The following is a 24,006-nucleotide window of genomic DNA, read 5'->3' as shown; positions in this document are numbered from 1 at the left end:
CGATGGGCAAGCCTCGTTGTAAATGAAGCCCATCCTTTACTATTGTACTTATAAGAAAAACTTTTACCGGAAGAAGACTGCTAATGGACCCTTTTAAGCTTAGCAAGTGGTGGAATTTTCCTTGGAAGCATTTCTGCAACGCTGCGGAACTTTTTCTACTAGAGGGGCATATTGCCCGGTTTGTTTTGAAACGTCAAGATTTGGACCGTTTGCAGAAAACGTCTTGTACTCGCTTTAGAAGCTACGTGGCAAGAGAAAGTTGCATGCAGAGCATAATTAATTAAGTAAATAACACTTTGACACCAAAAACTGTATAAGTAATGGATTTGCCACTGCCTGTTACCCTACATGTGTACTTCGGTTCAAACTTGGGTTCAAATAATGGCACAAAGCAGGCAGCCAGGGAACGGTTGACATCCACGCCAATAAATTTCTACGATCATATATGGAACTTCTTGGTTCAAATCGCCAGACCCTTGAGGCTTGGATAAATGTTTCATTTAAGCAGATCAACTAAGATCAATACTTTCATTAGCGGTAACTTTATGAAAAAAACAAGGATTTTACTATATCAAACAACAAGGCACGATAAGTAGAAATTGATAAGCATGGTTACCAACTATTTTCTGTCTGTCGGTTTGTGTCATCGTTCTGAACCTCTGATGCAACCGAAGATTTTTTTTTGTATGGTATTCAGTTGGAGCTGCCTGACAGCTTAACTTGTCAAGGCTGAACCCTTGCCAAGTTTCCCCTCTACCAGGACCAATACTCAGACGGACTAGGCTATGGTGCCCACATGAACACTGTTTTTTATTCGTATTGTGACGTGGTAGTTTTTGAAAAATACCCGTATTCCCTTGCTTCTGAGAAAAGGAAGCATTGTGAAAATCAGCAGCTCCATCAGAATTTCTTTGAAATAGTAGTGCAGTAGTGTCATTACTTATACTGTCAAGTCGAAATGGCTTTGAATAATTTGTCATTTAAGTGCTATTCTGATTACTCCTGTCTTTTACGTAAGATTAAGGTCTTAAATGTTAATTGTCGTCAAGTCTTAACAAAATTAGGCTGTTTAGTAGTAGTTCAAGTTAATTTCATGTTTGTTGTTAAAAGAATTTATTGGTTATTACGTTCATATATCCTTTAAGAAAAAAGTCACTTTCCTTGTCTGTTCAATTTCTCGAAACTAGCAAGTGTACCCTAATGATCGATCTCAGCGTCTTACTTTCCATAGTCAATTTAATAGTGAATATTTAAGGGTAAAATTACCTTAGGCTTCTATTACAGTCTCCTACAAGATTCACTTTTCGGTGGCAATGCTTCACAACGCCTACTTTCTGCTAGTAAATTTTGCGAAAATGAAGCTGGAATTAGATTATTTATACCGTTTGTTGTTACAAAAGAGGTATTTTTTATTATGGCAATGTAAAAACCATATTGAAATAAGATTGTCGCCACTTATTTCTACTCAGTGAATCTGCTAGTCATTTTCCTCAGAGTAATATTCCTTACGTCGTATATGATAACGATGTGTCTAGCTAGCTAATAGTAAGAGTGGCTACGCATAATTCTGGTTAGCAAAAGGCAAACTGATCGTCACCAATAGTATTAATGTCCACTTCGAATAGATTAATTATTTGAAATGGGCATCAATTCTATCAATGACGCAGAATGTCCGTTGGAACACATTCGAGATATTAGTGCGTCTATGCCATATGAATTATGACGTGGCTTTAAGCAAAAAAAGTTAATCTTTCATTGAGTTTTACGTAACTTCTAATGCAGGTCGGATTCGAATATTCGGGGACTCGATTATTCGGTGACTCGATTATCCGGAATTTTAGACTCGATTATCCGGAGTATGTTTTTTATATTCTTGGTGTTTAGTTTTTATGCATATGCATTTGAGATAACTTAGTATTGCAATAAACAATATGAATAGTTTAGCTGTTTTGAACGTAGGTAAAAAATAGGTTTTAAGAAGGTTATTTTTAGTTATTTTCTTCTCAAGACTCCTAATATTCCTACAAATAATTTCTGGCTACGCCATTGCATCATATAAATAAAATAAAAATGATTAAGGTACCGTGGGGTAAGTGGATACAGAAAAATCAATAGTTAACTTCATTGTTATGTACAGCTAACGTGAATAATGTAACTCAAACTTTTTTTCTGTGGATAACAAATAAGGGACTATTATACTTCAAATCGTCATTTATTTCGATTTTTCTGATTGTTATGTATTGAGTATGGGAGACTTAAAAATTTGCCCCAAATGATCCACTTGCCCCACCATGGTGGGGTAAGTGGATCACCATTAAAAAAAATCTGTTCTCGAAACAAATGTAGTGTGATTATGTTTAATAAGAATGATATTACCCTCGTTCTTGTTATTAGTGCTAGTAATGTTACATTTTAATACTTTAAAATTAAAAAGTAACTTTATTTATTCAAGATATAAAAAAGTATGTATGTATTAGTTCATACTAATTTGAACAAAAAAAAACATTGTAACTAGAAAAATTTGGAGAAAATTCATCCATTTATACGCATAAGTTATACAGAAGTATTGTAGGATTATTCCTAACGATATTTTCAAAAAATACTCTTGGTTTAAAATATTAGTTACATTTACTTTTGAATACCAAACTGAAATCCTTCTATTTTATTTATGAAAATATGTGTATCATCTGTCTAGAACAATTTATATGGTCAAATAAGGTACTATGCTTTCGATTGGAAAATTAGTATATTTTGCTCTTTTACAACTAACCTCAGATAAACCACGAAAATTTTCGTGTAAATTTTGAAATTATTATTCTTTTTATATTTTTTTTTATACCAGAAAGATTAAAAAAGCTTTTAGGTGGATTAATTCAAATTTTCTATGGTCAATTTGACAAATTCAAGCTGCGAACGGAACAAAATAAAGGAAAACAACATTGTCGGATATTAAAGTTTATTAAAACTCACGTAAGCAGTCTGCCAATAGATGATAATTATACTTGATCCACTTACCCCACCCCATTAAAAAGTAGGGGTAAGTGTACCATGTCCAATATATTTGTATTTATTTACATAAATTACATATTTTTCATTGTGAATCATTCAATTATGACTGAAATGCTTACCATGTGTCGAAAAAAAATAATAGAATTCAATTTTAGACAGAGATACAATGGATTTTTGATTGATGGAAAACAATTTTCAAATTAATTACTTTTTGCAGCTAATAAGTTTGCTTGTGTTAGTGTACGTGTAGTACCAGTTTTGCAATAGTATCAATGTGGGCGTAAGAATATAACCTAAAAAGAAGCAATAGTGCGAAAACTTTCAACATATTCAAGTATTTATGCTAAATATTGACAAATGATCCACTTACCCCACTGATACACTTCCCCCACTGTACCTTATATTTAAGTTATTTTATCGCAGATATTAATTACAAAGAATAATTATTTAATGTTCTATTTGAGAGTAAAAATTGATCATGCTTCCTAGGACAGACTTTATTTGTAAACCAAACCTTTAAAAATGTTCGGATAGATCTAAGCTAGAGCATACCCTAAGGTTTTTTTTACGTCGGTCGACGTCCCGCGTAAAAAAACGTGTTCTTAAAAACGACGTAAAAAAGACTCGTGTTTTTCGACTATTAATTTATCGTCAATTTATCGTTTTGAATTGTTCATGAAATATTGCATGCATTCTTCAAAGAAATGTGGGGCGTCCTCTTCTTGGATTTTTTGATTCACTTCGGCAGGAGGTTTTTGAAAGCCACAGAGTTTATATTTGACAATAATATGCGCGGTATTGAATTATTTTTTATTCCAATTCGACCAACTGTAACCCCCAATGTCAAGTAAATCATGAAATTGTCCAAGTAATTTTGATTGAAATATTAGAAGATTAGTGCTATTGACTACTTTAAAAGAATAACTCAAAAGAACAGCTTGTTAAATCTATCGTCTTTATGCTAAATGTCCATTCAGCCAAACGTACCTCCCATTAAATTGCCCATAACTGCATAACAGTCACATTCGACATTTTTGGCAAATTGGAGTTACAGTGAAACCTCCATGAGTCGATATTGAAGGGACCATCGACTCATGGATATATCGAGTCATGGAACAGCAATTCTTTGGAAAGCTGCTTCTAGGGACCATCATAGTAACCATAAAATTATGTTTTTAGTATGGTTCCATGAGTCGATATCGAGTCATGGAACATCGACTCATGGAGGTATCACTGTAATACCATGGAGAGTCATCAAATGATAAATATTTTCGATCAACTTACTGAAATCTGTGAGATTGTTCTAGAAAATTCTAAAAACTACCAAGCTGTTTTGTCACATTGTTAATTATAACCGCATAACAGTCACACTCAGATTATAAATGAGCTTCGTAATGTAATAGCAATGAAATTTCTATCAGAATTATTTTCTGACTATTCACCTAGTATGCGATATGAGTTGTACAAAATATCAACCACTTTTGAGTTCCTGGTAATTTTTAGAAATTTCAGTTTCCTCCCATAGTGCCATAAAATACACACTAAATGTTCCATTTATTCAATGCCTACTTTCGTCGAACGTTACAAATATGCAGTTATGGGCAGTAAACTTACTGATGGAAAATTCCAATGTCACTTATATCAACCATTTGTTCTTTTTGAGTCGGCGTTTGAAGGACGCGGTTTTAAGAAGTATTTCAATCATATTCGATCTTCTATCATCATTTTTAATTTGAAACATTGATTAATGCCCAAGTATAACATTTTCCGTAATCTTGATCTGGTTACATAAAATATTAACCTTATTAGGTAGGAGAGTTTGGATGGAAATGTGAAACGACAAAAAAAAATTTTTCGAATGTTCCAAATCGTATTGAAATTTACAAAATAAAATACTTTGGTAAGTATCACACACACAACACAACATTTTGAAAAGATTGAAAATTTGCCAAAAAAGGAATATTTATGTAAAAGTTAACTTTTCTGTTTGAAATTTTTCTGGGAATATCTTAAATTTTGGAAGTACAATAAAAATTTCCAAATATGGTACTCAACTAGACTTACTACCTGCAGAAGATCATATTGAATGTTCCCAATCTATTGGATATTGATCGTAAAACAGTATATTCTTCTTCTTCTTTCTGGCGTTACGTCCCCACTGGGACAGAGCCTGCTTCTCAGCTTAGTGTTCTTATGAGCACTTCCACAGTTATTCACTGAGAGCTTACTATGCCAATGACCATTTTTGCATGTGTATATCGTGTGGCAGGTACGAAGATACTCTATGCCCTGGGAAGTCGAGAAAATTTTCATCCCGAAAAGATCCTCGACCGGTGGGATTCGAACCCACGACCCTCAGCTTGGTCATGCTGAATAGCTGCGCGTTTACCGCTACGGCTATCTGGGCCCCATAAAACAGTAGCCCCATAAACAGTATATTAGAATTGAAATAAAACTGATTTCGGTTGGATTTTCAAGTCACTTCTAGTCACTTTTTCGAATCGAAAGTCACTTTTTAGTCACTTTTTTTTCTCAAATCTGGTCACTAAAATAACTTTTTTCGGTACCAATTTTTGCTACCAGCCCTGGGAATATCAAAACCTGATAGGTGAACTACTTCCACAAATTGCCTCACTGGTTAGAATCGGGGAGCGACCAAGGAATGCATTTTCTCCAAAGATAGACTGGAAAATAAAGTCGAAGTATAAAGTTGGGGACCCACCTTCTAAAGCCCGACAACTGCGCTAATAAGTATCAAAACTACAAACGAATTTTCACCGATGGGTCAGTATCTGACCAAGCAGTTGGCTTTGGAATCTACTCGGACACCGAGGTCAGCAGACAACTTCCTCAGATATACTCAATTTTTTCTGCGGAGGCTATGGCGATACTTTATCTGCTCATAACTGCATATTTGTAACATTCGACAAAAGTAGGCATTGAGTAAATTGAATACAAAGTGTGCGTTTTATGGCAGTATGGGACGTTCAGCATAGTAGTGCTGCAGGTCTAGCGTAGAGTGGACATGACGACTACCTGTAAACGTAGGGGGAGATCCCCCAGTACCGGACACTTAAGCCACTATATTCATAATTCGAAAAATATTGATTTTATGGGCTCGTGTTACCCATTTATGATAAATATTATTATTTTTATAGTGTACAAAAATAAATTTGAAAATATAAATATGAATTTTGACATTGCATTTTGATGATGTATTTTAGTACCAAAATGATCGATCTTGAAAGGTGGCACCCAATGCCGGACACAATCTGGAAATGCCTTGAATTCTGTAAATTTGAACATCATTGAATGTGTACACTATAGGAATAGTTTATAATTACCAATTCAATGCATTTGCAACATTTACAAGAATAATTTGAGTTTTTCTTAGTTTGCAAGATGCCTATCAGAAACCTCTTTCATATATGATGAAAAATAGCACATTTTACGATGTTGTGCTGAATTTTCATTCTTCTTAGTTTTATTGCATGTTTGATACCATGATCGACGGAACCCATGAAAAATGAAAGTATTTTGAGACACTGATGCAATCATTACAAAGATATCATATAACAAATCAAGCTGTCCGAAACTGAGGGACTGGAGGTGCTTAACCAAAATTGTAATTTGTCCATATTTAGTTCAATTATAGTACAAAATACATTCATACTATCAAATTAGGATTATGTTCGATCATGCTTGCGGGATCCAAAGTTTTTTTTTCATATTCAAAATAATTACAAAATAGGCTCAAAATTAAGAGGATACGTCAATTTTTTAAAGATTTTCAAACTTTTCTACTTTTTTAAAAAGGCATGCATATTTCAAGGATGTGTTATTCTACGCAAATATTAGTCTACATAATAGCTTTCTTTTCTACTAATACACCATCTTGATTGGACCATGATTTCTCAATGTTTCGACTTTGTCCGGTATTGGGTGCTGTCCGGCACTGGGGGATCTTCCCCTACTCCGAGGCAGAGTTGTTTAATATCAATCATATCAGCTGATGGCTGATGGTCTTAAACTATCACTATCACTTGCGAGCTATCAATATCACTTTGATTTGAAAACCAACAGCAGTGATGCGACATCGCACTCTAGATCATAATCACTGCGGAATGAGTGATCACGTGGTAATTATCCATGCTATTATTGTTTTTCAGTGACCAACAAATAGTTTCATTCTATCTGTAATAGTGTCAAAAATGTCGTACAGATAAATTTCCATTTCAACTGCTTAATTTAAGGCTAAACTTAACCCATCAGTGATATCCATAGTCTATCGCCATCAATGCACTTGTGATGGAGTAGACAGCATGATGTTGATGTGATAAGGATTGATCCGAATTGTATCGCAGTCGGCCTGTACAAATCAGCACATTTTAAGCGTTGATAGTGACAGCGAGCAACTCTGCTCCGAGGGGAAAAGGTGGAGAAACGAAGTCAAAAAGGGTACGAAGTGGACAATCAAAACGTGGAGAATCAAACAATGACATCAATTTGCTTCAATAGTTTGTAAATTAGCATCATATATTCGATATCCAGCCTATCCAGGTCATCTCTAATGTCTTTCTTATCTGGTTTATCTCGGTCCTGAGGGATACACATAAATCGGATCTGGTAATGCCGTATTGGAAACAGTATCACACCACATGATTGAAGTCTCTATATCCTACACCATAGGTTCCCAAACTTTTCGAGTATACGACCCACCTAGCGATTAGACATGTTTTTCGCGACCCACCAGAAAACATGTGAATAAAAAAATTGTTTTTAAAACCTCAAAATTACAGAGTTTATGCTGTTTTCAACAAAAAAGTAATCAATTTCATAAGATGATATCATTTTTCATCATCAAGTTGGTATTTTTGTAGAAAAAAATAAATTTGCTATGAAGAAAAATTATCATAATTAACATCATGTTATAAATAATTATAATAATTATAATCATTAGCAAAAAAAAAGGCTACAAAATTTTTGCTTGCGTATAATTATTACAAAACTCGTTTCAGCATTTTCAGCTTTTTTAGTTTAAGAAAGTATAAAAGTTAAAACGGTTATTTTTAGATACAATTAACTTTGTTCAGAACGTTACTTTATAACTCTTGTTATTTTTCGTTAGTTCTCAGTTTTATATTAAGAGATTTTGCTGCGTGAAAATATGAACACATACAAAACAGACAATGTTATAATCTGCTTAAATTTCAACTTTTTTGATAGTTAATTAAATTATTCTTTAAAATTTTCAAGAAAAAACTTAGCTGTGTTTCGAGATAATTCAGTTATTTTTTGCAGAACTTGTCGAACATGAAATGTTGATGTGTTCTTCTATTGTTGACAGTTGGATACTCGAAATTCAGATGTTCCAGCGAGTAAAATTATCAATTCAAAAACTTTGATCAGCAAACAGTATCAAATGAACTAATGCCTGATTTTTACATACGAATGAATCATAGTTTCAATCCAATCGGCACAAATCTAAAAGATATCGAATAATGAGGATAATCAATGAACACCAAAATTTTCTCGCGACCCACCAGAGATGAGCTCACGACCCCCCTGGGGGTCGCGACCCACAGTTTGGGAATCTATGTCCTACACCACAATAGCAACGATTACTGTCTAACAGCCCTATTCGATAGAGGTGCGATCCCAAAGAGTAGTGGTTGGACAACTGGCGACACATTACATTGACGAAGTCTCGACTCATGTCCAACCCTTTATACCACGGCTTCTTGGACACCCAGAATGGAATGCAACCACCTACCCAAGTCGCCATTGTCCCATTTTTGTTGCCAGCAGAGCAAGGTTTGCGGACGTGCAATTGAGAAAAAAATCATTGAAGGCGATTTGACGGTCACAAATATCGCCTTCTATAACGCCCACCTTGGCCAGTGAGTCCGCTTTCTCATTGCCTGGCATTAAACAGTGTGAAGGGATAGTGATGGTGTGATTCAGTAAAGCACTCAATGAAGATCGTATTTTGCAGAGGAAATAGGAGGAGTGCTTTACCGGCCTCATTGAACGAATAGCCTCAATGGAGCTGTGGCTATCCGTAAAAATGCAATATCGATCAGAGGGAAAAGAGGCAATTCGCTCTAATGCACAGCGTATAGCCGCTAATTCTGCGACGTATACTGGACAAGAGTTTTGAAGTTTATGGGCGGCACTATGAAATTCGCTAATGCAACAAAACATTTGTTTTTGACCCATCAATGTAAAACATTCTGTCGCTGCTGATATGACCGTACTTGTTTGCAAAAATTAGTGGTATACATACAATGTGATGGATTGTACTCCATAGTAAAATCCATCACATTGGTATACATATACACCTAACGGAGCGGATCTGGAATTCCATGTACTTCATGCTTCATGACCAGATCAAAACCTACCGTGGAACTGGAGAAGTCTTGGAAGCAACTACGATTGGGAGCATTCGTTGAAGGATTAAACTCCAGATCCTTGTATCAGAAGTACAGTGTCATAAACTTTGTTTGAGGATTTCAACCAATTAGCTTTTCAAAATATTCAATCACCAATGGATTCAACACCTCACACGGATACAAATCTGATTCCCACTCCATGATTTACAAGTCATGAAAATCATAAAATGATTAGGTCGTGATATCAGGACGACAAATCATGGTTACATCCAGAGCGACAACACAAAGCGGTGCACTTTGCTTCAAGTCATTCGCATCGATCACCCATCATTCATCACGATAGATTGGTACTGTGGTAAAGTACGTGGCTCTCAATCTGATGGTTCTTGGTTTGAATCTTGCTCTAGCAATTTTGTTTTTGTTTTCATTTTATCGGGTTGACTGATAGAATTATAAATAGATCCGAAACGGATGCGCGAGTCATAATTTTCGAGCATACGATGCATGATTTCGAGCACTCAGCTGCAACTTGTGTCGCGTTACGACAATCTGACTCATGATATCATGAGTCCAAATCATGGTGTATTTTCATAAGATGAAAACACACTGGTGCATAATCATGATTTATTATTCTGATTTCTACCTGTGCACTGCGGATGAGAAATCGTACCGACAATTCCGCGAAACAATCTGATAACGGCAGTACCTACTCCTGCTAAAACCTCTAAACTCATCGTATGAGTTGAGGACATGCAACCTAGCGTGATCCGAAGACAGTGATACCTGAAACGCCCCAGCTTAGGGGCCGTTCATTAATTACGTAAGGGCTTAAGGATGTGTGTTTTCGCGGCGGATTAAAAGCAAAAGCTACCCAATTCGAGGACTGACAGAGTCGTTGTTCGATATAGAACTATAGCTTATAGGGCGAGATAGCATCGGCGAATAATCGACAATATTCTTGTTGACCAAGATAATCTAGCACAGAGCTAAACATATTCTTGTTGAGGCCATCATCAAGCTGCAGGGATCTGTAATGCATTTTTGTAAGAAAAGAAACATTATTATAAGCTAAAAACTACTTTTCCCACTAACAGCTTTTGGAAACCATGAATTTCAAAAAAAATCTAATTGTCCTCAACAAATTAGTCATTTATACGATTCCATTCGAGCTAAAACTAGCGTTTTTAAACAGCATAATCTCAATCGAAATTCATCCAAAAAGGCGGCTCTTAAGTCAATAAAAAAAAAATCCTTAATGTAATGGGAAATTTTAACAATTCCCAATTGGACTAGTATACCATATTGATTATTCATATTATTTATGTTTTTGATTCCTCTGAAAATCCTTGATTTTTTGTAATATTTAAAAAACAAACATTAATTACAATATTTACAAGAGCATAATCTTTTACGTACTGTGCTGAGCAGAATCTCAATGAAAAGAATCAGAAGACTTTAGTATGGTACCTTTTGATTTCGTCCCAGTTGGTTATCTTTTGACAGATACTCGTATTTTGACTACCACTTGTTGTCATCTTCGGTGTCGTTTACTCCCATCCACGCAACCAAACACGCGTATCAATTTGGATTAAATTTTGCACATGTTTTTGGTATGGTAGAATAAGGGTTTTCCATAGAAAAAAATATCTTTTTGACTCAAGTGTAACTTTTGAAAATGGTCTATAATTTTTTACATGCAACTTATTTGAAAAATTCTAACTCCGAAACTGTTGATATTAGAGAAAAATGTTCTATGAAGAAGTTGTAGTGAACCGTTTGGACTATAAGAAAAAAAATATACACTGAAAAAATATTTTATTTATTTTCATAGAAAATTCAAAAATAAAACTTCAAATTTAAATTACAGAAATATCCCATTTTTAATATTTTTAAATTTTCACCATAGAATCTTGGTAGTATAGAGATGTTTGGGACAAAGTTTCATGATGGAGAAATTTTTTAATGAAAAAGTTTTTCAAAGAACAACTTTTGGTTTTTGATTTTTTTTTGTCAAAATAAATACGTTCTGATGATACAGTAAGCATCTTACAATGATTCTAAGCCATAATGATTATATGAATATTTTCCCTAGAAGTAGCCAATTTCGAATTATATCGAGTTTAATGCAAAAAATATTGTTTAAATAATAAAATAGGACATTTTTATTAGTTATTCGTGATTCTCCATCAAGGAAAATAAGTAAGTGGAAAGATGTATGGTCTTCACTCTCGAAAACGTATTATTATTAATGGAGAAACGCAATTTAAACAATATTGTTTGCATTAAACTCGATATAATTCGAAAATGGCTACTTCTAGAGAAATTATTCATATAATCATTATGGCCTAGAATCATTTCAAGATGCTTACTGTATCATCAGAACGTATTTATTTTGACAAAAAATCAAAATACAGGTCGGACTCGATTATCCGGAGTGTCGATTTTTTTTTCACTCCGGATAATCGAATTTCCCGGATAGTCGAATCACATAGAAAAAAAATGAAATCTTTGACAAAAGAGCTTAAATATTATCTTTTTTCGTTATTTTATTTATATGATGCGATGGCGTAGCAAGATTTTTTTTCTTGGAATAGTAGGGGTCTTTATAAGAAAAAAAAAATATTTTGACCAGCATACATAAAAAAAAACACTTTTTCAAACCCCTACTTTTCTTAAATACGTTCTAAACTGCAAAATCATTCATATTGTATATTGCAACACCAAATTATCTCAGATTTATGCATAAAAATTGAAAAACAAGACCATCAGAAAACAAATTCCGGATAATCTTGTCTAAAATTCCGGATAATCGAATCCCGGATAATCGAGTTCCCGGATAATCGAGTCTCCGGATAATCGAGTCCGACCTGTATTGAAAATCGACCAAAAGTTGTTCTTAGAAAAACTTTTTTATTAAAAATTTCTCCATCATGAAACTTTGTCCCAAACATCTTTTTACCTTTTTTTTATTTTTGATTTTTCTTTGAAATTAAATACAATATTTTTTCAGTGTATATTTTTTTCTTATAGTCCAAACTGTTCACTACAACTTCTTCATAGAACATTTTTTTCTAAAATCAACAGTTTCGAAGTTAGAATTTTTCAAATAAGTTACATGCAATTTATAGACCATTTTCAAAAGTTACACTTTAATCAAAATGATCAATTTTTCTATGGAAAACACTTATTCTACCATACCAAAAATATGTGCAAAATTTACACTATCATCCTAATTTGTATAAAACAAAATTAAGCTAGGGCCCAAATATCCGTAGCGGTAAACGCGCAGCTATTCAGCAAGACCAAGCTGAGGGTCGTGGGTTCGAATCCCACCGGTCGAGGATCTTTTCGGGTTGGAAATTTTCTCCACTTTCCAGGGCATAGAGTATCTTCGTACCTGCCACACGATATACGCATGCAAAAATGGTCATTGGCATAGTAAGCTCTCAGTTAATAACTGTGGAAGTGCTCATAAGAACACTAAGCTGAGAAGCAGGCTCTGTCCCAGTGGGGACGTAACGCCAGAAAAGAAGAAGAAGAAAATTAAGCTTTTATTAACATTTGGTCAACAAAATTACATATCATTTTCCGTAGCAGTTCAGAATTTTTACAGATGAGTTTATTTCACCTGCTTACACTATCTGACCAATTTATTGAAACCCCTCACATCGTGACAACATGTCTACTTCTTCTTGGCATTAACGTCCCCACTGGGACAGAGCCGTCTACTTAGCGTAGTGTTCTAAGAGCACTTCCACAGTTATTAGCTGAGAGCTTTCTTTGCCTAAATTCCCTTTTTCGCATTCGTATATCGTGTGGCAGGTACGATGATACTCTATGCCCAGGGAAGTCAAGGAAATTTCCATTACGAAAAGATCCTGGACCGACCGGGAATCGAACCCAGACACCTTCAGCATGGCTTTGCTTTGTAGCCGCGGACGCTAACCACTCGGCTAAAGAAGGCCCCATGTCTACTTGAAGTTTTCAAATAAAAAGCATTTGGTTTATGTGGGAATATTATTAATTGAGTTTTGGAAGCATTAGGAGAAATCTTTCATTTTTGCAAGTATGAAGAAAAAATATCCAAACTCTTTTGCATTCTGCTACATGTGACACGCAGGCTTCGTCCTTTGTGTCATCCCCAAAAAAGATTTTTGACACCCCTGAGGAGGTAACTCAGGTAAGTCAGAAGTAAAAATATTGTATAATATTGATTCCAAAAATGCTGCCTTGGGGAACATCAGCTCTTACAGGAAGTCTTTCAGATCTGGAGTTCTGATAAGTAACCTGAAGTGTTCAATTTGACAGATAACTTTAGATTATTCTAACAATGTAGGGGGAGATCCCCCAGTACCGGACAGCACCCAATACCGGACAAAGTCGAAACATTGAGAAATCATGATCCAATCAAGATGGTGTATTAGTAGTAAAGGAAGCTATTATGGAGACTAATGTTTGCGTAGATTAATACATCCTTGAAATATGCATGCCTTCTTAAAAAAGTACAAAAGCTTGAAAATTTAAAAAAAAAAATTACGTGTTGGCCTTAATTTTGAGCCTATTTAGTAATTATTTTGAATATGAAAAAATACTTTGGATCACGCAAGCATATTCGAACATAATCCTATTTTGATAGTATGAATGTATTTCGTACCATAATTGGACTAAATATGGACAAATTACAATTTTGGTTAAGCACCTCCTGTCCCCCAGTTTCGGACAGCCTGATTTGTTATATGATATCTTTGTAATTATTACACCAGTGTTTCAAAATACATTCATTTTTCATGGATTCCGTCGATCATGGTATCAAAGATGCAATAAAAATAAGGAAAATGAACATTCAGAACAACATCGTAAAATGTGCTATTTTTCATCATATAATGAAAGAGGTTTTTTTATGTACATCTTGCTAACTAAGAAATACTCAAATTGTTCTTGTAAATGTTGCAAATGCATTGAATTGGCAATTATATACTATTCCTATAGTAAACACATTCAATGATATTCAAATTTACAGAATTCGAGGCATTTCCAGATCGTGTCCGGTATTGGGTGCCACCTTTCAAGATCGATCAATTTGGTACTAAAATACATAATCAAAATGCAATGTCAAAATTCATATTTATTTTTTCAAATTTATTTTTGTACACTATAAAAATGATAATAGTTATCATTAACGAGTAACACGAGCACATAAAACCAATATTTTACGAATTATGAATTTAGTGGCTTAAGTGTCCGGTACTGGGGGATCTCCCCCTATGTTGGTAATTTTTTTTAGTTTTATAATCAAGCCTTCATGCCAAACACTGTCCAATGCTTTTTCTATGTCAAGAGGCAAGACAAGTAGAATAGCCTTCATATTTGTTGGAACGAATCAAATTTGTTACACGTAAAAGTTGATGAATGATCGAATGTCCGTAATGGTGTTCTTTTGCAAAAATTGAATTTTCATTGATGTTGACCATCATTCTGTTCAATATGACCTTTTCAAAAAGTTTACTGATGGAGGAAAGCAAACTGATTGGACGATAGCTAGTAGCTTCTGCAGGATTTTAGTCTGGTTTTAAAATTGGCACATCCTTATCATTTTTCCATTTGACAGGACAATATGCCAACTGCATAGCAAGTCTTTGAACTTTTTCGCAACTAGTTAGTAACAATTTGTTTTCCTCTTTCAATGCCGGTATTGGCTTCTGAGGTTTTTTTTTCAAAATTTTAGATAATTTCCAAAAGAACTAAGAGCCAAGCTCCAAATGACAAATTTTTGTTTCTCAATTGTGAAAATCGTTTTTTTTTTTAATTCCTTTCTGAAGATTCTGCAATATAATTTTCATAGCAGGATCGCGAGTGCCTTGAAATTGCCTTCTCCTCACGTTTTTAAGACGGATCAAGAGTTTAGCCTTCCAGTCGTCGCGCGATTTGCCACCGTCGGAATCACCGCGCTGCTGTTGTGAACGAAAACCGAGGTTTTTTCAGCGGTGTTGTCCAAAATACAACAGCGCGACGACTGAAGTGTTAAAATCGTCGTCTACAATCACGGATTCGAATTTTACCTCACATTTTGTTATTGCAATGCCACTGGTTTCAACAATGGAATTTGTTAAAGTTTCAAGAGCATTGTCAATATCAAGTTTTGTTTGACAAGGATGTTAATAGTGATGATCAACTCCCGACGTACTCAACAGATCTCAACTTATCCGGGTCTAACATGTTCATTGTAGTGCTACTTCCAGGTCTCTATCACCTCATTATTATACTCAATGTGAATGATAGTAATCCTCCATTCTTTCTCTTCTTTCTAATCCATAGGTTCGCCTTTGGCGTCATCACCCCCGTCAGCCGTCAAGTTTTCCGCCGTAGGGATCTACCGGCCACCGGCAGCTCGGAAGGCGTTAAAATTTTCCGAAAGCGCTATCCAACTCGCCCCGCCAGCAGCCGGCGATAATCCCAACGAGTACGGTCACTACCACCCTCCACCGCCAATTCCTTCGGCTACACAGGCACAGCATGTGAGCGCAGCAAAAACTGCATCCGAAGAAAATTTAGAGGACCCACCCCCGATACCGCCCCCATCTTCTGTCGTTGCATCGAAATCACCTTGCAAGGCTACTGCTACCGGCAGTGTTAGTAGGGCACCAAAGCAAGAAGCGACAGGTGATGATAGCAGTGCTACTAAAACCGATAGTAGTACACCGCCAACAAAAGCGATAACTACTGGCAAAAGTAAATTGACGGTAGCAGATGTAGCAAACGCTGTAGTTATAGCAGCAGCTGATAGTAATAATAATAATACCGGCAACAGCGCCGAACAACCACTTGTTGCTGCGGCAGTAACTAGTCAAGGAAATCAAACCTCAAGTAGTAGTACTACCACCACTAGGTGAGTGAGATGAAGATGCAATGAGCGGTAAATAAAACAAAACTGGTTGGTTAATAGCAATTGCGGGTATGGCCGTATTACGCCACGGCACTTTGAAATAAGGTTAATGGTTTACGGAGAAGGTAGATAAATGGACACGCTTGAAGAGGTGTGAATGGACGCATCGGTGGGTGTTAAAACAATATGAAGCGTGGGAAATGGGCCCTAAGGGAAGTCTGCACCAGTATGGTTGCGACGACGGAAGTATAGTGACCGGTAGATTAGTTGCATTAGGGATTGTATAATTTAGTTTTCGCTGTCTCAGCTTGATTGAATTTTGAGCAGCTAGAATATTTGGGAGAACTTCCTTCATCATTTCTCCTACAAATTCGTCCAGAAATTGGTTTAGCGTTTTTTTAAAGGATGCAGAGAAGGAATTTCTCCAAAATTTGCCTCAGGTAATCCTTGAGCACTCCAGTGGTACTAACTCCAGTACATTTCACAGGGATTACCCTGTAAAGTATTTTCCATAGACTATCCCAGATTCTTTTACTAATTCTTCCACCAATTTATCCAGTTGTTACTCTAGGATAGTGTTTTTCGACCGAAAAAAAATAGATCATCCTTAAAGGGGGGGATGAATCTCTCCAAAATGTTTGGCTGGTAGCAAGTCTGTTTTTAAAGACCTGTAGGTGAATTCCGGCGAATAAATTTCTTCCAAGAGAAGAAATTTTCTTCCATTACTAACCAGCCAGAAAATTGTATTTTCCTTGAGGAAAATACGCGCTGGAATTCGCCTACTGCTGTATATTAATGCAATCTCTAGGAAGTTTCTATTTCCAATGGAAGGTTTCTAAAGTCTTTGTTTTAACCAAAATGGTCTCTGAAAATTTATTTCACTAAATTATGTTTTGAAATACTAAAAGAGGAATTTTCACAGGGAATCCTGAAAATATTTTAATATACTAATCAAAATTTCCTCTCTTTTCTTCACCAATTCCAGTTTTCCGACATTTTTTCAGTAGTTACTCTAAACCAGATCTTCTAAAGATTTCTACACTGCCCATATACGCATGTCAGCCCCATGTTTGCTGGATTTCCTCACATGGGACATTTATGCGTTTATAGGCAGTACAGGAGTTCTTCCAAGAAAATACCCGACGGATTATTTCAGAGTTTTTGAAGAAATTCGTTGAGGGACTTTCCAGGAACCTCTGCAAGAGTTCCTGAAGGAGTTTCTATGCCGATTTTTTTCAGTTATTTCTCTGCCGATTTTCATATTAACGCCTTCGTAAATTCAGTTTATCACAATAATTGCTCAAACTTTCAACAAACGATTTTTTCAAGAAATCTATTAAAACACTTCCAGGAATTTCTCAATGTAGGCGGATCCTATTCTTGGCACTTTTGATTCACTTAGGCGGTGTTTTTTTTTAATCTACTGAGCTCATGTTGGGCCACAATATGCGTCATACTAAAGTGCTTCTTATTATAAAGTTTCAGACAGTGCGGTTGATAAAAATGCCAAAGTGAATCTCGGAAGTGCCCAAGTAGATCTGCACCCTATTCAACCAGAGAGTTCATCTTTAAGTTCCTCCAAAAAGTATCAAAAAATTTCTTCAACATTTCATCTACTAAATACACTTGCAGTTCTTCCAAACAATTCTCGAGTAATTTTTCGAATGGAATCCATAGAACCCTCAAAATTTAATTTGTGGTTTCGCATCAATAAATAGTAGTAGCAATTATTCCGACCATTTCTACACAATTTTGTCCAGAGATTCTGCAGTGTTTTTCGGGAATCAAATTGATTAATTTTGCAATAATTATCTTAGTAATCCATCTTGAAAATCTTCCTAGACTTTCTTAGAAATTTGGAAATCTTTCAAAAATTCTTGCTAGAGTTTATCAGATAGAAATGTCTGAAATTCTGGATAAATTATTTGGGAGCTCCCTTAGGAAATATCTCTGAAAAAAAAATTGCTGGAGTTTCTGGAGCAATATCATTCCAAAGGTATCCTTGGAGCAATTCTTAGTTGAAGTAAGCCTGGCCCCCTCCAGAATCATTCAGCCAGAAATTTTGTTGATAATAAAAAAAAATTAACATGAAGCAAAATCTTCTGAATCAATGTAAATGACTCTTGTTATTGACAAAAATCTCTTCAGTAGTTACGTTATTTTATGTTGTACAACTATAGTGAGAAAACCTCGCTTGTGTCGCACAGCATCAGCGTAGGGTGACTTCGGTGAATCGCGCGAAAACCGAAAGCTTAACCGTCCGACTGTCTTTTGAATAGTTACTGTTAGAAATTGCTTTTTGTTGTATGCGATAAGCTCAATTTTTCGGCGCCTTTGTTGCAAAAAATACCGTGGTACAAAAAAGCGTCAATATCCTGAAAATTTGATTCCTAAAATTCATTTTTTTTTCTAAATAATTCAAATAATGCTGTTTTAGCATAAAGCACCATATTCACTGCATTCTGATTTTTCATGTTTTTTAAGATACCCTGCTCGAGGTTTCCGGTGATGATATGATCGCTTATTATTAGAATTTACTAAATAAATCCATACAATAACTCCAATTTGTATAATGTCCGAAAAAAAGAATTGAAAAATAGACAGAATAACTAAAGTGATTCCTCAGACAATTCATAGCGAAATTTTTTGTCAAAAAATAAGCATTAATTTTCAAGAAATTTCGGCATGGCCAAGTTTTCTTCAGATGAATGGCAGAAATTTAACCTGGTGTTAAAAAATGTAACAAAATCGACCATAGAGTGGCCATAGTTTCACATTGATAAATTTATTGCTTGAACTATACAACAAATTTAAAACAAAATTTTTCGAAAACCTCACAATATTCTTTTTAGAATTTCAGTATAATCAAAATCGTAAAGAAATATTGACCTTCCTGGATAAGTTATAAAAGAATTTCTAATGCATTCTCTGGTGAAATTCTTCATGAGATTTTTTAAGCAATTCGTTAAAGATTCATCGAGAAAATTTTCTTGGAAATCAGAAAGTCTGGAAATGATTTTCCGTGGGAATCCTAAGTGAAAAATCAGTCAAAACTGGTTAAGGAGTACTTGGAGAAAGCACTGAAAAGAACGAAAATAATCCATGAAGAAAAAACCCATAGGGATTCTCAGATTCTTTTCTCGAAGAATTTCGAAGGACATTCCTAGTGAGTTATTTTGTTAGAATTATTGAAGGATTTTTGACTGCATTGTAAAAAGAATGTATCTTTTCCGTAGTGAAAATTGAAATTTTCAAATATCACTGAGGTGCCGTGAATTGAGATAAAATAATAAATAAATAAAACCAATAGAAATCAGTTAAAACTACGAAATTTGTGAAAATGGTGATTATTGCGACCAACATTACTTCTGTAGACCAAGTTTTTGCTAGGCCCCCCTAGGCCCCCTCCCGAAAAAAAATCCTAGCTACGCCAATGGGAGTATGATATGATGCAAATTGAGTAATTTCTTGCAACATAGGATAATTTACAAATCCTCCGGAATAATCTGGAGCCGTTTTCGGGACCCTGGAAAAAGAAGCCAATCCGATGATTAAAAACTCTATAATGCGACGCATCAATCTTCATATTTTTTTCGCTGGATGTATAATACGCTGCAAGCTGAGAAATTCATCGTAAGATAGAATCAATAACAGAATAGTGTTTGATCCGTTGAATCTGTTGCATGCTCCTTTGAGGGCGAGTGACGGAATCCGGATCAATTGTGTCCGGTTCGCGTTTTTCGGAAGAAAAAAACGAAACAAAGTGTGCGGGTGAAAATAAGTATCGACGCGTCAATAGTGTTTGATCCGTTGAATCTGTTGCATGCTCCTTTGAGGGCGAGCGACGGAATCCGGATCAATTGTGTCCGGATCGCGTATTAGGGAGAAAAAACGAAAACAAAGTGCGGGTGAAAAAAAAAAGAATCGACGCGTCAGTAGTGTTTGATCCGTTGAATCTGTTGCATGTTCCTTTGAGGGCGAGCGACGGAATCCGGATCAATTGTGTCCGGATCGCGTTTTTCGGAAGAAAAAACGAAAACAAAGTGCGGGTGAAAAAAAAGAATCGACGCGGCAGTAGTGTTTGATCCGTTGAATCTGTTGCATGTTCCTTTGAGGGCGAGCGACGGAATCCGGATCAATTGTGTCCGGATTGCGTTTTTCGGAAGAAAAAACGAAAACAAAGTGTGCGGGTGAAAATAAGTATCGACGCGTCAATAATGTTTGATCCGTTGAATCTGTTGCATGCTCCTTTGAGAGCGAGCGAAGGAATCCGGATCAATTGTGTCCGGATCGCGTATTTCGAAAGAAAAAACGAAAACAAAGTGCGGGTGAAAAAAAGTATCGACGCGTCAGTAGTGTTTGATCCGTTGAATCTGTTGCATGCTCCTTTGAGGGCGAGCGACGGGATCCGGATCAATTGTGTCCGGTTCGCGTTTTTTCGGAAGAAAAAAACGAAACAAAGTGTGGAGTTCTGTTTGATCTTTCGACCTTGACGCTTGTTTTTGCCGGAGCGAGCGACGAGGGCAGGATCAAACATGTCGCGCGTCGATCTCGTAAGTGAAAAAGTGGCGTGATCAGGGAGTTCGGTTGGAGCAAGTTAAAAAGTGCCGCGATCGGTTCGTTCTTTTTGATCTTTCGACGACCTTGACGCTTGCTCCTGGGCAGTGCGTCAAGAAAGCCCGAGCTGTCGTTCGTGTTTTTTTTTTCGGGTCACGCGCCTATTTTTTTTTTTTTTTTTTTTTCTTAAGTGCTAGCCGAGCAAACGAGTGAAGCTGAAAGTGGATTATGGCTGCTCAGTCAAGGATAACGGATCAATTGGTGAGCTCGTTTCATGCTACTATTTCTAATCTATAAAATATGTATGACTGTACATTTAATCGTTACAATGGTGGTATGTAAATATGATGTTTCAACAAACTATGGATGGTTCGTCACTGTGAGTGTCGACACAAACTCTGATTCATGATTTATTTATGTTTAACTTTTTTTTCAGAACACCCCTTATATACCTTTATTTTTGTAATTAAAAAAACTTTGAATGGTTCGACACTACAAGTGTAGACTTGCGAAAGGTTCACTTTATTCAACACACTTTGGATGGTTCGCCACTGTAAGTGTCGGCATAAGAATAAGAGTGTTCTATGATGTCCCAACCAATTGAGTCTTTTGTTTCTTTTCAAATGAGTAAAATATAATAACACATGCTTTCGTACTGACAGCTGTAGGAATGTTACATTTAGGTATTTGTTCAACAAACTTTGAATGGTTCGTCACCTCAAGTGTCGGCATAATTTTCCTCTACATAGAAATTATATGAACAATTATATTTACGTATAAGCATGTATATATCTCACAAATCATTGTTTATCATGGTCTAATCGCTTATCAAAGTGAATCCTTTGACCCAACGATCCTCCCCATTAACAAACATCCCTCCCAGTAACCTTTGTGGAGATGCAGAGGCAAACACGGTCTCCAAATAGCAAAGGTTACACACTAACATCCCTTCCCTCAATCCCACCTGACTGCAAGGACGTGGCCGGCGCCGTTATTGACCTTGTATAAATAGAGGCACTGAATTATGCACACTGAAGAAGATTATGGCCAATCCCAGCTGAACTTCTAGTTGATTCTTTGTGCATTTTCACTGACTTCGGTCAATCACGGAATAGCAACCATTGATATGTGTAGTCAGTCTAAGCTAAGCTAAGCTAAGTAAGATAGAATCAATAACAAGTACTTTCCGCGTTGTTCTGGAGCCGACTCCGGGACCCTGTAGAAGGACATCAATCTGGTTATTGTAATCCATATCATGTGGCACATCAATCTTCATTTTTTTCACTGGGAGTAAAATATGATGCTGATTGAGTAATTTTATACAACATAGGGTTATAAGAAATTACTCAATTTGATTCATATTATTTTCTCAGTGAAAAAACTTGAACATTGATGACTCGCATGGTATGGATAGCAATCGTCGGATTGATGTCTTTTTCGAGGGCCCCTGAATCGGGTCTAGAACATCCCGGCAGTACTTATAAAGAATCATATGTTGCAAGAAATTACTCAATTTGCATCATATCATACTCCCAGTGAAAAATCTTGAAGATTGATGTGTCACATGATAGGGTTTACAATCATCGGATTGATATCCTTTTCGAGGGCCCCTGAATCGGGTCCTTTAAGTACTTGTATATGAGCCTTTGTTGCAAGATGTTTGCAAATATAAGATTGGTGTCCTTTTCCAGGGTTCCAGAATCGGTTCTAAGATATTCCGGAAATAGATGATGTAGATGACCCTATGTCGCATAGAATTACGCATTATGCATTGTATTACAATTCTTTTTTTAAATCTTGAAGATTGATGTGTCGCATGATATGGTTTGTGCTGATCAAATTTTGGTCCTCAACTGATGCCCCAGGAACCGGTTCCAGAGAATCCGGAACTGGTTAGAGTGGTTCCAAATGAGTTGAAAGAGTTCGAATATACTATTGATTTAGGATTCAAATACAAACACTGTAATTTTATTTGATCCGTGCAAAATAATTACGGAAATGCCTCAACGACCTTCGGACAGACCCCATGAAACATCTGTATAAATCCGGGACCGACCAAATGACGGAGGTTACCAGTACACGAAACTTGAATAGTGTTGTGTCAAAATTGTGTTGAAATCGGCTGAAAATTGTGGAAATTGGAGCCAAAAGATCATGAAAATAATATAGTTTCATCAAGCGACAGCTCAAAAGCCATGATTTTTAATCTAGATAGACACGATGTCAAACATAAAACATTTCTTTTAGTTTCTGGCGTTGTGTCCCAACCGGGATAGAGCCTGCTTCTCAGCTTAGTGTTGTTAAAAGAACTTCTACAGTTATTTACTGAGAGCTTCCTTTGCTGATTGACCATGTTGACATGAGTATATGTATGATGTGGCAGATACGAAAATACTCTATGCTCTGGGAAGTCGAAAACATTTCCAATCCAAAAATACTTCTACAGGGATTTCTTTAGCGATTTCGCCAGAAATTTTTGAAGAAGTTTCTACCGGAATGCCTCAAGTGATGCCTCCATAGTGAAATCTTTACTGGATTTTCTCCAGAAATTTATCCAAGGATTCCTCAGTGAACTATCCCAGGAAGTATGCAGAGATTACTTATTTCTCCTGATAGTCCTTCAAAAATTCTTCCAGAGACTCCTCTAAGGATTCCTCGAGAAAAATCTGTTCAGGGATTTTTGCAGAGAAGGCTACATCACAACAATTTCTTCGAGAATTACTTCTGATATTACTCAGCAATCACTCCATGAATTCCTCAGGTAGTCCTCTCAAGATTCCTCTAGGAATTATTTCTGAGATTTCTGCCAGAGATCGCTCCACGAATTATATAAGAAATTCTTCCGGAGATCCCACCAGAAATCCATCTAGGAATTCTACAAGAAATACCTTCATGAATTTCTATAGGGACTCCTTGAGAATTTCCTTTAACAATTCTCCCAGGGATGTCTCCAGGTAAATCACTACATGAAATATTCTAAGGATTTTTTTCCAGAGAATCTTCCAAGGATTCCTTTTGAATTTCTCCAATGATTCGTTCTGGGCCTCCTAAAAATCTTGCGGGGATTCCTCCAAGAATACCTCTAGAAATCCCTACAGAGGAATTTCTAAAAGAATTTCATACAAAAATAAAAAATATAAATTCCTCCAGGGTTTCTTCCGCGAT

General features: G+C 36.0%; 1 protein-coding gene across 1 annotated transcript in view; it reads left to right on the top strand.

Moving 5' to 3' along the window:
- Nucleotides 1-24,006, top strand: part of LOC5566156 (uncharacterized serine-rich protein C215.13) — a 141,326-nt gene that overhangs the window by 101,470 nt on the left and 15,850 nt on the right. The window contains exon 4 of the mRNA XM_021852572.1: nt 15,717-16,287. Coding sequence (XP_021708264.1) covers nt 15,717-16,287 — 571 coding nt within the window. The remainder of the gene's footprint in view (nt 1-15,716; nt 16,288-24,006) is intronic.

This window comes from Aedes aegypti, chromosome 3, assembly GCF_002204515.2.
Source record: "Aedes aegypti strain LVP_AGWG chromosome 3, AaegL5.0 Primary Assembly, whole genome shotgun sequence".
In the NCBI taxonomy this organism is placed as follows: Eukaryota; Metazoa; Arthropoda; class Insecta; order Diptera; family Culicidae; genus Aedes; species Aedes aegypti.
This window is presented reverse-complemented; position numbering and strand designations above follow the sequence as displayed.